Below are 14904 nucleotides of genomic sequence, written 5' to 3' on the forward strand. Positions count from 1 at the left end.
TATTCACATCTACACACTTTCTGCATTCCAAGATCCTTGAAAGTCACTTTTAGCAATTAAGTGCTGCACAGTGTATATACAAGCACATTCACATATCTCTTGGATTCCTACTTGACTGAACCAGTGATCTCATCACAATGTGGAAACTTCCTGACATGGGTTCTGAAAACCTGTGCCAAGCTTCTGAGTGAAACCAACTACTCTAATGAGAGGGCAAGAGAGCCTTGAATTCTCAAATGTTCTTTGAAAAGGAAAAAAAATAAACCCTGAGCAAATTCTATATGCAGTCAGTTTATAGTTTATGGTGTAACCAGCAGCATTCATCTCTGCCACTAGGAATATCCTTCAAGTTAATGTGTGTTTCTTCAGTACAATTCAAAAAAGAAAGCCTAGGAAACACAGAACAAATCTAAAGTGCAAAATAGGTAACAATTCAGTAAGTAAAATGGGAAAACTAAATTTATCAAGTAGTCTGACTTGTAAAATGTACCAACATAAGGGATTTTTTAAATTCAAAATCAAGAATTAAAAACTTAAACATAAGTAATAGACTCTTGTCCCAAGGGGAGGAAAAAACCAAAATCAAAACCAATCAGCAAACACCTAACTTCCAACATTTATTTTTGGTTGACCTATTTCTGGGGACAAGTTTAATCAGAGAGACAAAAGACAAAATTCTATCAGTGCTAGTGGAAGAAGGACACAAAATAAACTACAGATTTTTTTTAAATGAAAGTTACTGTAGTCCAGGTCAAATGGGAAGCTCATACATTTAAGCAAAAAATATTAGATAGAACAATAGACCTTCATGCCAGATTCTGAAACAAGTTAATGATTCTGCCAGAACTTTCTCAGAAAAATCATTCCTCCACCCTGCTTCTACTATTTCTTGAATGCAGCAAGCAATATTTGAGCTGGCCAGGTTAACCTTGGTTTGTATTCACCATTGCACCAGCATGAACAAGTCTGAGTTCACGTATGCAAGCAGTTTGCTGGAGCACCAAAGAGTTGTCTTGCTAAAACTTCCAGATTATCAATGCCATTTTCAATGCCAGTTTAATTTTCTAAATGCATACATTCTTATCCACACAAACTTCCATACAGATTTTGTCAAGTGGACATTCTTCTTACAATTTTTTTAACTAGTACTTAGTAAATAGGTTTCTAAAGCCATCACTAAAGAAGTTGTGTATCAAATCATCTGATTGTCCTATTTCATACAGCTATAATATGCAGCTTCCAACTGGATATTTATGTAGGCAGGTTTAAGTTTCTTGCTACTTCAATAATTCAAGAATCTCAACTGAGGAAAAATACCTTGGAAAAAGGCATTTTTTCAATAATTAAGTTGGTTTTTACTCACATTTCATGGTCCATGGACAATTTAGTGATTACTTCCTGCTAGTTGAAACGCACCAGAAGGAAGTTAAAACAATGGTATCACTTTCTTAGTCCTTTCCCAAATAAATGATCATTGGAGCTGCTGCAAACACAGTGTGATCGATACGACCACAATACTGGATTACAAAACACAAGGCAAAGCATGTAAACAGTAGCCATCAAAAGAAAGAAAAAAAGAATATAACATTAAATACAGCAGGTGAAAGTATAAATGAAAGGCTGAATACTTTTGTTTAGATTAAGAAGCTATAGAACTGGGAAAATGTGTCTAACCTGTTCCAGGTGAAACAGTACATTAGCTATATCAAGGACCCTTTCCACAGTCTTCTCTGGATCTGAGGAATCTTCAGTCCTGTTTGGTAAATCTTTGTAAAGTGCCATCTGCCACCTAATGGCAGGATCCTCAAGCTGCAGGAGAAAGATTTCACATGTTACCAGGGCAAAATGTTCGAAATGTGGGGTCAAACAGTTTAATTAGTACAGAAACTGCTTCAAAGGACAACAGAAGCACTTTCTACGGCTAACCCACACCTTTACATGGCTAAGCCATACAGTGTCCCCTAGACTGACTGAGAGAACAAAACTAAAGACTGATTTGTGCAATGCTTCTTCAGAGCTTCTAGAGGACTAGAAGTCTAATAATCATACAAAGAGTAAATCAACATGGGCCAACAAATAGCACAAGCACCAGAAATTAATACTATCTGAGGAAAAATAATGAATATGAGGTAGACAGACATAACTTTGTACACTGACTTTCCAGTTATTAAACCAAACAACAATGAAATTGTTGCTCTCCTAGTTGGGATTACTTAGTTTTCAGTCATGGAAATTAGTAATATTATTCTTATTTATGTAGAATTTTTTTCATTTTAGTCCTTTTCAATTGTTAGAAAATCTTAATTTTACTGATTACTAGCTAAAAAATGAAAAGCTAATTTATGAAAAATGAATTCAAGATGCATTTGCTTATTAGCCTACAAATTATAAAGAAGTATATGAAGCAAAATGTTTTTTCTTATTTTTCTCTTTACATTTCATTTTTTCCATTTCAGTGATCTGTGATTCTCTGTTTTACCACTAGCAACCTCTTTTTTGGTTAATTTTGCCTCCCCAGTGCTTCTGCTAATCAACACTGATGCAACAAACTTTGCAACCATTTTTTGTGCCAATGACACTGAAGCAAATGCAATGCATAACCCGTTTTACTGAGAGCTGTGGCCAGCAATCATTCCTGATTGTGCAAGTTAGGTTTAAGTCACACTGGCCTGGAGTCCTAGAGCATTTAGGAGCCTAAACCCTACAGATTTGAATAGGGCTTAAACTCAACACTTACTTTTCTAAAACATCTTTGTGGATCCAGATTTCAATTTGTGCCTAAGAGGAGACAATAATGCTAATTCACCTCCACAAAACATCTTATGATACACAGTTTACTGAAGTTTCAGGAATGATTATAAACTTACACAGTCGCTCAATAATAGCTTATTATAACCTAGAAAGCCACAATTGGCAGGCATTTCTTCCACCTTTCGGCTTTTCCATTTCTTAACAACTGTCACATCCATAGTCTTTGTGTGAGCATTTGACTGGATCATCATGAATGGATAGTCCACAAAAGACTTTTTAATCACAGGTGGAGATGTCTTTTGATCTGAGGACTCCTCACATTCTATCAAGGTACAGCTTTTTTGTATAGGTAGTTTTCTAAGGGTATGAGTAGTTGACATTTCAAGGTGTGAATTAGCATGGCGGGAAGAAGATTTTGGTGACTTGAGCTTCATCCATGTCAAAATGAATGCAAGTTTCGTCATCAATTTCTTGAAATAAAAGGCTCGGTACTGAGTAACAGCATGCAGGCATGCAAGGAAAGGAAAGACAGAAACAGGGTGAAGACAAATGTAGACAAAGGTAGACAAATGTATGAAATAGACGCCACAACATTAATAGCTAAAGATTCAGAAGGATGATTCTCAAAGAGTGCAGTTTTCCAAAAAGAAATCAAGATAAATTACATTTTAGCTCTAACATAAATGACAGAACATGGTGTCTGTGAGAAGCAAAAGTGGTTAGCAGAAAACACCATTTGAAGAAAGAATATTGCTATGGTTGGAAGAAAACCAGTCTTTCCAAAAAGCGGTATTTTTCCTCTCTTTTGAAAGCCACTTTACACAAACACCATTATAACTGTTACATATTAATTCATAACAATAAAAAATAATTTAAATTTATAAGACCATTTGGCCTACGTTCCTTTTATGTCTAACTCAAGACAACAAAAGGGTAGCGTATGCATATAGCACAATGGCATCATTTTTCTTAACAAGAAACATCATACTTGACTGTATCTGACGTGTACTTGATTCAGTCATGATAGTGACTGAACACTGTTGACATCAGAGAATTACGGAATAAATTATATTGCACTTGGCAAATAACTACTGAATTTAACTTTATACTTTTAAATAATTAAGTTATACACTTAGGTTTATGTGAACTCTAGAATATGTCAGTGTTAATGATTCATGAAAAGATACATTTCAAGCCACTGAGAACAAGCTACTTATCAATAGATAACAAATCATAATAAAGATAATAAATACAACAATAAACTGCAGTTTTGAAGTCCTAGAAATGACATATTTTGTCTGTAGTTGAGCTGACTACTTTTCACATACAGGTCAAAACCAGAGCTTTTCAAAGCTAGTAAAGCAATATGTAGATAGCTATAAAATAAAGCTAGCTACAGAAACTATTTAGCTTTTTAGCTATGTATTATGTGGTTCCCTTTCAGAATGTCATCTTCCATTCAGAATTCATTTTACAATTAGGAAAATCCAAAGTCACTGCTGAAAAGTTTACAGGGAAATGGGAAAATCCATCAGTGTGTACTTTGGATTAGCTAAGATTACTTCCTTCTTAATTATCAGGGCACTGTGAAATTTCATCAATATAAGAAATTTAAACAGAGGAGGTGATACGTTGGTGAACAACAGCAAACTTTTAATTGAAGCAAAGGAAGGTTCTGAAGAGAAAGCACAAATCAAGGTATTTAGAAGTATCAGTACTCCAAGGCAACAAAGCAGTAACATACAGAAATTTCTTAATAGCAGTATGCAGAATGTAACCCTAAAGAAACAAAATGGAAACGGAAGTATTTAAAACAGGAGGACAAGTGCTAGGAAGCAGCATGAAATGCCAGGCAAGACTTACAATTGCATGGCTCAAAAAATGACGATATACACATACTGAAAATGTCAGAACAGAAATACCTATCTTTATCACTAAGAAAACATTACTGAAGTTCACACACAAAATCACAACACATTTAAGGTTTGCATGTTCATGGCATGCGCATTGCTTAAGTACTGTTGTTCATGAAGATTTTCATAAATGCTCTTTTCTTCCTACTACTTTGCCTGTGTGCTTTCTTCTGCTTCTCAGTATATAACTATATTTGCTATATAAGTATTTCAAGCTTTTTTAAGGATTTAACCAAATATTTATTTTCAGTGGTAAACTTTTCTATGTGCAATCCCTATAATTTAAAGCTATTGGACTTTTATTTGTAATATTTTATGAAAAACTCTAATTGTTAGCTTTGCAAAATGATGTATCTTCTTGTGAGTGCCCAGAAACCCCAACCTCCACATAATCTTGCTTGACATTGCAGCGATATACAGAAAACATAAGACAGGAGAAAATTAATCTTCAGATATTATTCAGGAAGAACCATCCCATTACCAAGTTATTCAAAAAAAAAAAAAACCAAAACGAAAAACAAAACCAAAAACATTTATTGCCATGCACTGAATTGCAGCGGAATCTAGACTTCTGGATGATTCTTAAATATCCTTCTAGAAAAAAAAGCCAGATTTCCAACTCACATGTTTATTCTCTTGTAACCATTTAATTACCACAGGAAATACTAGTTAGTTCTTTCCTTGAGGTGAATAAAACCTGGGACGAGGGGAGGAGGCAAAGGACAATCCTAAATAAAGCACCATCCATAGGTCTGATTCCATCTTCCTTCAACAGAGAAGGAACGTACATCATTTTATTACACTTCTGTATTATGGCTGCTGCTTTGCCATTATTTGAAGCATTAATTAAACAGCTCAACTACAATGGGCCAGTTCAGGACTTTTTCCCTAGGGCTATTCATGTGGCACTAATTGGAATTCAATATCAAAAATCTACACTTTTTCCAAAATGTTTTCTTTTCCCTGGGCTGAAAAACAGGAATAAAACTGAGCAAAGTGGAGATTTTTCACTTCAGAGAGTATGCCAAAGTAGCAGCTTCCTTTTCCTTCACACTTCAAAGAGATACAAAGTAACTTTGAGCATTTCGCAGATTCTATCCAGAAAAATGGAAGGTAGAGTTTAAACAGTGATAGACCTTGCTTCCATCTCCAACTTCAAATTAATGGTGTGCATAGGCAGGGATTTGAAGGGCCACATATTATTGTATATAATGCATATATAAAGACATTAAAAACCTAACATTTAACAATTGACATGAACAAGTTACTTGACAGAAGAGAAAAAGGGACTACAAGTTATCCTAATGAACCAAGGCAGGTTGTCATTATACGGCACCAACAAATGAATTCAGAAGAACAAAAATCAAGTTTAAAAACTGCATATGGATTACCTTGCCCTGGAGGTGAAGATTACTGCGGATGATATCTCGTACTTCATCTTCAGTATCTTTCTGTCAATAAATTACAAATCACAGAAATTAGGAATAGAAGGTAGTTAAGAAAAAGATATTGTTCATATAAATGTCAACTTTGGGCTTAGTTCAGACGATGAATAAAACTGACAACGTGGAAGATTGAGGAAGATCTCAGTGGCAATACACCTTTTTGTATCAGGCCAGAGCTAGCCATATCCAAGCTCACAGGAACAGGTTCTAGATGGCATCATTCATATTCGTCCACAGTAATACACTAAATGCAAGTCTGAATTAAAAGTACTAGTGTATACTTATATATATATATATATATACTTTAACCAAAGTTTGACCAGATGAAACCAGTATCATGAACACAGCCTTCTCTGATTTGATTTCTGTTTCTTTTGGAGATCTTCTATCCTTTATAAACATTCAGGTCAGCTGTCTGAAGGTCATATAACCCGCCAGGGTGTATAAAGTATCATAGTTTGAAAAAGGAGTATATTCCAAATTACAATCACATTATTGCACTGTGAGTTTACTCCTAGAAGAATCACTTTTAAAACAGTCTACTCCCCTACAGAAATTCTTGCATTCACATGAGAGTGATCGAAAGGAATTAGTTATGATATTGGGTATAGAAGTCAGGAAACATCCAGTTCTTATTTGCATTTCCAAATTCAAGCTTCATAAAATATAACAAACACAATTTAGCATTAAAAATTAAGAGAGAAATAACGCATTTAATTTAAGAATGTCACCTCTATTCATATACTGATCATTTGGAAAATAAGTATGTCCAAACTGAAATGTTTTAAGCCCTGAAAATGAGAGCAATATGTAGATTACTGTCTACCATAGTCACCCATTGTGCCTTTATATAACAGAATTACAGTCTTGAACATTTGTGTCATGCTGTAAGAATGAGCATGGGGGAAAATATTCAAAGAATTTCATTAACCTTTTAGAAGTGCAAAAAGAGCACCTACCATACTGAATCGATTTTTGGCCAGCGCAATTAGCTCTTGGTCTCCAGGAGCACAAATGTTTAGGCCAATAGGAAGTAATCTCTTCAATGCTGCCACAATGAGAGAGGTCTGCATAGAGTACCGGTCACCTTTTCGCTTCATCTTCTTCCTCTCCTGGTCAGAAACTGCTGCCTGCAGCATAAAGCAAAGAAGAAAAAAATCCAATATTAAATCAAAGAATTGTACTAGCAACTTTATACTTGTCTCTGGTTTGACAGTTTCCTTGATACCTATACAGCTGCACCTTATCGAATGGAACTGCCATTATTATCATTGCCAATATTTTCCACCAATATCATGAAAGTCCACCGTGTTTCTTAAATGACTACATTTTGATTCTCAACCTAGATTTTTCAACAGATATCATTAAAAAAAAAAAAAAAAAAAGTGCTTCTCTGGAGTCCTCCTGTCTCCTTCCGCTTTGCAAAGAGAAAAATACAAAAATCTTTACATTACCTTGGACATCTTAGATTTGGTGTCACTAATAAGGAAAGACATGTTGTTGATTTCATTTTGTACCACAAAGTTCTGCTCTTCCCTTTTGAAATTCTGGAAATACATAAAAGATCTCAGTTAGAAGCACTTATGATATCTGAGGAATCTATCTAAACAAACCTTAAATAAAAAAAATAACTGGAAATTTGTAAAATCCACAAGATAAGACAAGGACAGAAAAAATTAATGGATGATCAATAATGGCCTTGAATTCCAGCTTTATTTACATGACATAGCTCAGGGGTTATGTGTTGGGGTTTTTTTCTATCTTAGAGAGAAAAAAAATGTTTCTCTGGCTATGAAACAGCTATAATAAAAACCTCACTCCTCCTCTAATGCAATATAAAAATATTGTCTGGATTTTTCCTTACTAGTAAATCATCCCTGCCAATTTTTTTCCCATTATAAATCCCACTATATTCAGATAAATAAGAAACTTTAAATAAAAGACTGAACTTATGAATACACAAGTAATTTGATGATCCAGTATCTATCTACTGTGCAAGCAGTTTCTGTGCACAGCATTGTTTATAATGAATCTTACAGTCAAATTCAGGCACGAGTACACAAATAATAAGGCATCTTGTTTCCCAAACTTGAGAGAATTGAAGTTATGGCAGAAAAGAAATTTAGTATAGACAACAGTCCACACGGAGATCCAATGCCTGAAAGTATTTAGTCTCTTTTGGTTTTTTTCTTCTTTTTGTTCCAGTATTCACATGAATCATGTTTCATTTTTATTTAAGCACTATCAGTGATGGTGCCTGTTTAGGTCTTAATGCAGACCCCTTGGTTATTGCACAATTTAGGAAAATGGACTTTAATGAGACAACTACTACTGATTTAGTAGCCATACATCCTAGTTATAAAAAGGCTTTGGGGGTGAAAATAACTGCTTGAAAAAAAAAAGAGTAAGGCCACAGACCTCAATGAGCTTAATATATTAAAAAACAAAACAAAACAAAAACCAAACAAAAAAACCTAACCAAAACCCACAACAAACAAACCAGAATTTATAAAAAAAATATCTACAATCAGTGTTACTATGCTACAAAGCACCCATCAACTCCCCTAGCTACTTAGGCATTTCAGAAGTGTCAGAAAACTGAAAGTCATTAATACCTTCCCATCTGCAGTTTCACTCCTGTCATTAAATGTGTTTTCCCAAACACAACCACTAACTAACTGATCTGCCTACTAAGAAACCTAATTTTAAAAAGTATTTACCAAGGAATTACTTACATGAGACTTTGACCAATAAATGAAGACCTCAGCCACCATGCGGAACAATTCTTCCGCTTCAGGGTTGGGCTCTTTCAGCCATTTTGCCCTAAAATTTGGTAAAAGGGTGGAAATGTGGATGATCCTCACTGGCTTTATGCTTTGAAATCAATTTTCAACATTTTACAAGGATACAAGCCAACAAAACCAAGCATGCATGCTTTTAATCCTTTCTGGTAGCAGTGGCTTTTTGATGTCCTATTTCAAAACCCTTAAAATCCTTTTACATTAATACTAGGTCTAATCCAACAGATTTGGATTGCACCTGTTATGCTGGTTTTCTTCTAAGAAGTCCCCAGCTCCTCCTAAAAGTCATAAAGCATCAGCTTGAGCAACTTCAAGATTGGCAGGCTGACTAAAAGCTACTTTAATTCAGTGCTAGGTATATCAAGGGATAAGAGACAGTATCAATAAACAGGAAGATTTTACAAGATTCATCGACCTGTTCCTCTCCACATACCTGTTATAGTCCACAAATCTAATCAACAAAGGGTAGAAGGCATAGAGGTCCCGTGCCAAAGTGGTGAACTCATCTAGGATGAGCAGTTCAGCCTCCGACATGTCACCTCTGCCTTCTGCTCTTAGATGTTCTTCATCCGATACAACCACTGCTGCCTTTTTCTTTAGCTTATCCATCAGTGGCAGGAAGTGTGTCTTTAAGAGCTGTGGCTTCGCTTTGCTTATGATGGGCTGGGAAAACACTATTCAAGGCAATGAATATTATAATATATACCTGGCCACAAAATATAAATAAAAATTTTTACCTTTCCCCTCTTTCTTGGATCTTATTTCTAGGCCACAGAGTAAAATCCTGCCCCCATTGAAATCAGCAGAAGCGTTGCCAAGAATTAAATGGGGTCAGGATTTCACATAGTCAATTCACTTTGTCACTATGAGAGCAGAAATTACAACTTCACAAACTAAGCTTGCAAGATCATAAAAATTAAGATGCCTCTTTACTGGCATTCTGTCAACATATTGGTATTTGCCTGCATAATTTTATTGAGTAATGTAGAAGTTGTTTAATGGTATGTATGCGTGGATACATATATAGATAGCTACATAGTGCGCACACAAGTTTTCTCAGCCACTGGCTCCTCTTTTGAATCTTGCTTTTTAGCTTGAGTGAAGTAGAACTAGAAAGCATGCTCCATTTATTTGCAAACCTATTGAAACACCCTGCCTGTATTGCTTACGCACATTAGGACACTGGAAGGCTTGTGTGTAGACAGGAAGGAGACTGATTCAGCTGCCCATCAACCAGCCATTTGAGACTTGTTAGCACAAGCTTTTTGCAAATCTACTCATAAAAATGAATATGTAAATTAGCACTTCATCTGGGCCCATTAGTGCAAAACCATTTGTAACATATCCATTGGATTACAAAGAATTTCATGCAGTTACCACTTATCCTTAGAGTGCATTACATTACTACTAACCCTCAAAAGACCAGGAATCCAGACTGCTACCATGAATGAATACTACTACAGTAAGTATTGGAAAGTCATAAGAAAGCATAAATGAAAAACTGAATTCACAACACTGAAGTGACTTTTCCTTACAGATTGTAACAGAGAAATAAACTGTTTTTAAATAAATTTCAAGATGTTATGTGTTATCACAATGAAGTTAATGTAAGGATCACTAAAATGACATAGGCATTTCCACATTTCATTGTAATATATATGTTAGATATACAGCTTCAAAACAATATTTTAAGGCTCCAGCACTCATACAGAATAGCAAGGAATGGTGCAATGGCTGCAAATGGAAACTTGATATATAATGAAAATGTGCTAAATAACTATAGTCCTTGAATTCAATATACTGCAAAATTCGTATGTGCATATTCTGGGAAAAAAGAAATAGTCTAATATACTACTTATATTACTTATTAAGAGATTAAAACATACTGCTTACACTGCTCTTTATACTTAATGTTTCTGGTTCATCAAGATCTGTATTGTCTAAAAACATAAAAATATGAGTGTTGTTCTACTCCAGCTTTAACAGGGTAAATACAGAGTAATTCAGAGTGTGTGTGTGTGTATGTGTATACATATATATATACACCTTCTGAATATACACACACATGCTTGTTTGTTTGTTTATTTATTTATTTTTACATCTTACCTGCTAATCTCTTCATCCAGGCTCCTTCATCAATACCGAGGTTGTTATAGATGATTTTCAATATGTTACCCAACAAAGTGTTCATGTGCTCTGATGTCAAGGCTGTGCAACACATTTCAGCCTTGTCAGGGTTGTTTTCTGGCCCATGCTCCCACCAGTGTGACATGTAACTACATAGCATAGGCAGTATTACTTCCATGATATGTGGCATTTGTGTGTAACGAATACCAGACTCGGCCAGTTCCACAATTTCTTCCATTAGCTTCACCAAGGAGGGAATATTTGGGCAAACCTCTTCTACACTAGTAGGCAAATTGAGAACTATTGGGGAAAAAAAAATAATCCAAAAATCAATAAACTAAATCATAGAGGGAAAACAATTCTTTTCAATTGCTATTCCATACAACTTTTGTTTTCTATTTACTGTTATGGACTTCTGGTCCAAGGAAGAAAAAACAAACATAACAATATGAAACAGGTACTTTCATACCACTGAGCAATAAACTGTTTATATATAAGCTTCCATAATAAAACTTTTTATAATAAAAATAATTCCTATAGGGAAGCTTCAACAATGTAATTATTACAGAATGAATTCAGAGAAACCAGATGCAGTTTGCTATATTCAAAATAAAGCTTAAATTTCAGAATTTCTTCCAACATAAGCTTTGCAGTTGAGGAAACAAATTGCTACGATAAAACATTTCTCCACAACACATCAGATGAGACCTGGAATTTTAATAGAAGAAAAAAAATCATTGCCCGACATAATGAGTAGAGCAGATTCTGAGAAACTGACTTCTGGGGGTGTATTTCTGACTGTAAATATTTACTTTTCAAATTATTTGAATTATTAGTTCCTTCCTCTGAAAAGGCACTGCAGTTGCCTTTATTTTTGGAGGCAGTTTCTTTCATCTACAAACAAGTATCTGTAACCACAACTATTAGTTCTTGAATGTCTTAACATCCTGACGTACACATACAATGAGATATACAGATATCTATATATTGAATATTTAGCCTGCAATTTATGAATCCAAATCTTTGTACCAATGTAGCCTAAGGCTAGCCTTTTTCCAGAAACAGTCTCTTCTCCTATTTAGACCCAAATACATTTTACACAGCCATCGCAGAGTCTCCTTAAAGCTTAATGCAATTTTGGAAAATCAAATTTCTGCTAAAAATCAATGAAAATACAGCTGATTGTCTTTCTAGATGTCTTAAAATAGCTAGAATATACATGGTAAGTAAGCAGGGCTGTTGATAATTTCAAGATAAGATACTACAGCTCTTTGAAGAACAAATTTGGTATGCTCCCTTTTTTAAAAATAAAGGTGAAGTTATAAAAGGAATGCTATTATAAACTGGCATCTTATACACTGTCATCTATACATATCTGTGATATAATTCACACTCAGCATATATGCAGAGTTTGTACAGTTCTACTGTAACTTCTCATCTACTTACCTTAGGAGCAAGTTGTGAGTATGATCTTATTTGACAACTATGTTTTAGCATAAGAAACATCAAGAGTTTCGGAATGGAACAAAAAGGCATATGCAAAATAAACATACATAATGTTACTGGAAAGTATCTATATTGTCTTGTATTTCAAACAAAGAAAAAACAATTTACATACTAGTCTGCAGTGTATTTACTTTCTAAGGGTATATTATGTACTTAATACAGGCAAAGGTATTTTGCTTCAATTGCAAGTAGTTATGTTTTAGGGACCCAATATTGCATATGAAAACTGAGGAACTAAAGTTACTGATTAGAATACATAATTTTATCAACAAATATATAATATCTGAGATACTAAAGATGTGTGAAGTCCATTCAATAAATTGATTCCAAAGTGGTATTTTGAGAATGGTATCTCAAAATAAAAACATCAGTATCTTTAGAAACGTAAAATAATTTGGTTTATCAGACTTAGCCCATTGATTTAGGAAAGAAATACAACCAAGAGATTACAAGAAAAATCTTGCACTATAAAACGTATGCAAAAACACATGTATTAAGGCAAGCAGCATTTATAGTGAAACTGTGTTCTCATAACCATCATGTGAGTTTCTAGAAATACCTGCTCTGTCTCTTGCATTCTTGGTATTGTAAATTGAGTAGATGTTATGTTTGTTCAAATGAGTTTCCAAAAAAGCCACTGGAAAGGCCCCTGAGAAAGCAGCCAAGCATTCTCCTAGTGCTGATCGTTGCCTGTGAATTAAGAAATATCATTAAGTATACTCATCTTTGATGACTGACTACACCTTGGGGTAGTTGTATACCAGCCTTATTTTTATTCTAAGATGAGCTCATCTCAAAGAGATAAGCCACTACATTATTAGGATCATCAGCACAAGAACAGGTAATAGATATTGAAGTCCCGCAACCCTCTGCTAATAAATGAATGAAATGTTAAGACTTAAAATGTCAAAGGTGGCCTATTTACCTGAGAGCAAATGAGGAACACGCAGGGAAAACCCAAACTCATCATAACAGTGCCTTCTGTTCTATTACTTTCCTCTCAGGTTTACTGACTTTATAATCTCTAGTATTAAGAAAAAGCTACTGAATAGACCAAGAGACCAAATACAACTATCATTTTATTTGAGTGATATAATTTCCATTTTCTGAGAAATAGTAATAATCAGACCTCGGTCTAGCATGAAAGTCAAGTTTTTCAGAGAGTGGAAAGTTGCTTCTACTGATCAATAACTCTGGAGGTTTTGCACAAAAACATTGCTCTAATCTCTTCAAATATATAACATTTATTTGATAATCAAAATTCCTTAAGTGTGTCAAAATCGTAAAAAGCCTGTCTCTGGGAAGAAACAAGTGATCCCCTGTCACTTCACTTGGGTCCTTCAGGGGACATTTAAAACTATTCTGATTTCCAATTCAGTTGATCAGAGCAGATTTTAGATATGTGAGAAATGTTTAGCTGCTGAAGCTGAGCCACACAGATGACAGAAATCCTGGAGTCCCATGAACTTTCAAGTGAAAAAAAAAAAGGGGGGCCTCCAAACTGATCTTGCGATTTAACAAGATTCATTTTCAGTGTATAGTTTATCTCATTTTAGGAACTTATATTCTTTCTAGATCTAACTCATTACACTTGATTTTGTTAAATCTAAATTAATTCCCATTATTATTTATCCTGTTTGCTCCTTCTTCCTTTTTTCCCTTGTCATTAGGTCTTCATAAGCAAAACATACTTGTATCACATAGACCTACAAAGGGCATGCTATGTGCTTTTCACTTGCGATAACAGTTGTAGAAAACCATACAGAAAAACTGTCACTTACACTGACATATTTTATCTTGACTACAAACCCCACATCATTTATTTGCCAAATACCAAAACCAATTAATTTTATATCCCTTAGGAAATTAATGAGACCTGGTTTTCCACGGATGTGTATTTTTTTTACTTACAATATTGGTCCCCACCCTTCTTCATAATGTTTCCTATGATACTGCCACCAAGTAAGCAAGGGTATGTCATGGGGCTGGTCTGGAGTTATGCACGCGTTGATTTGCTAGACAGCGTACAGATACATGAACTTCCTAGATTACTGCTGCCAATATCTGAAATGTATGAGTTCTGTTTAGCCTTCCCTCTGAACAGTGCTAGTCACGACAGGGCAACTATTCAGTTTTAAGAACTGAATTATATAGGTACCTCTAATTTTTGGCCGAATATGGTTTACACGGACCAAATGTAACTTGGAGGGAGCTTAGCAGATACACAGATGCACAAAAAAGCAATTATAAAGCCTCATTTCCCTGGGTAATTGAACTAGAAAAGAAGTAGTGTTGTATGAGTGACAAATTAAATTAAATTTAGGGTAATGAGAAAGAAATATACATCACAATTAAACAATA

At 34.7% G+C, this 14904-nt stretch overlaps 1 protein-coding gene across 1 annotated transcript in view; it reads right to left on the reverse strand.

Annotated features, from left to right (window-relative positions):
• The window catches only part of RYR2 (ryanodine receptor 2 (cardiac)), a 342788-nt gene that overhangs the window by 81828 nt on the left and 246056 nt on the right, over positions 1 to 14904 (reverse strand). Inside the window, exons 67-74 of the mRNA XM_010562945.1 lie at positions 13103 to 13233; positions 11017 to 11337; positions 9344 to 9584; positions 8845 to 8932; positions 7564 to 7656; positions 7069 to 7239; positions 6056 to 6115; positions 1675 to 1809 (exon numbers count right to left, since the gene is read on the reverse strand). Of these exons, the coding sequence (XP_010561247.1) occupies positions 1675 to 1809; positions 6056 to 6115; positions 7069 to 7239; positions 7564 to 7656; positions 8845 to 8932; positions 9344 to 9584; positions 11017 to 11337; positions 13103 to 13233 (1240 nt within the window). The remainder of the gene's footprint in view (positions 1 to 1674; positions 1810 to 6055; positions 6116 to 7068; positions 7240 to 7563; positions 7657 to 8844; positions 8933 to 9343; positions 9585 to 11016; positions 11338 to 13102; positions 13234 to 14904) is intronic.

This window comes from Haliaeetus leucocephalus, unplaced genomic scaffold (assembly GCF_000737465.1).
Source record: "Haliaeetus leucocephalus isolate CR32 unplaced genomic scaffold, Haliaeetus_leucocephalus-4.0 Scaffold162, whole genome shotgun sequence".
Classification (NCBI taxonomy): domain Eukaryota; kingdom Metazoa; phylum Chordata; class Aves; order Accipitriformes; family Accipitridae; genus Haliaeetus; species Haliaeetus leucocephalus.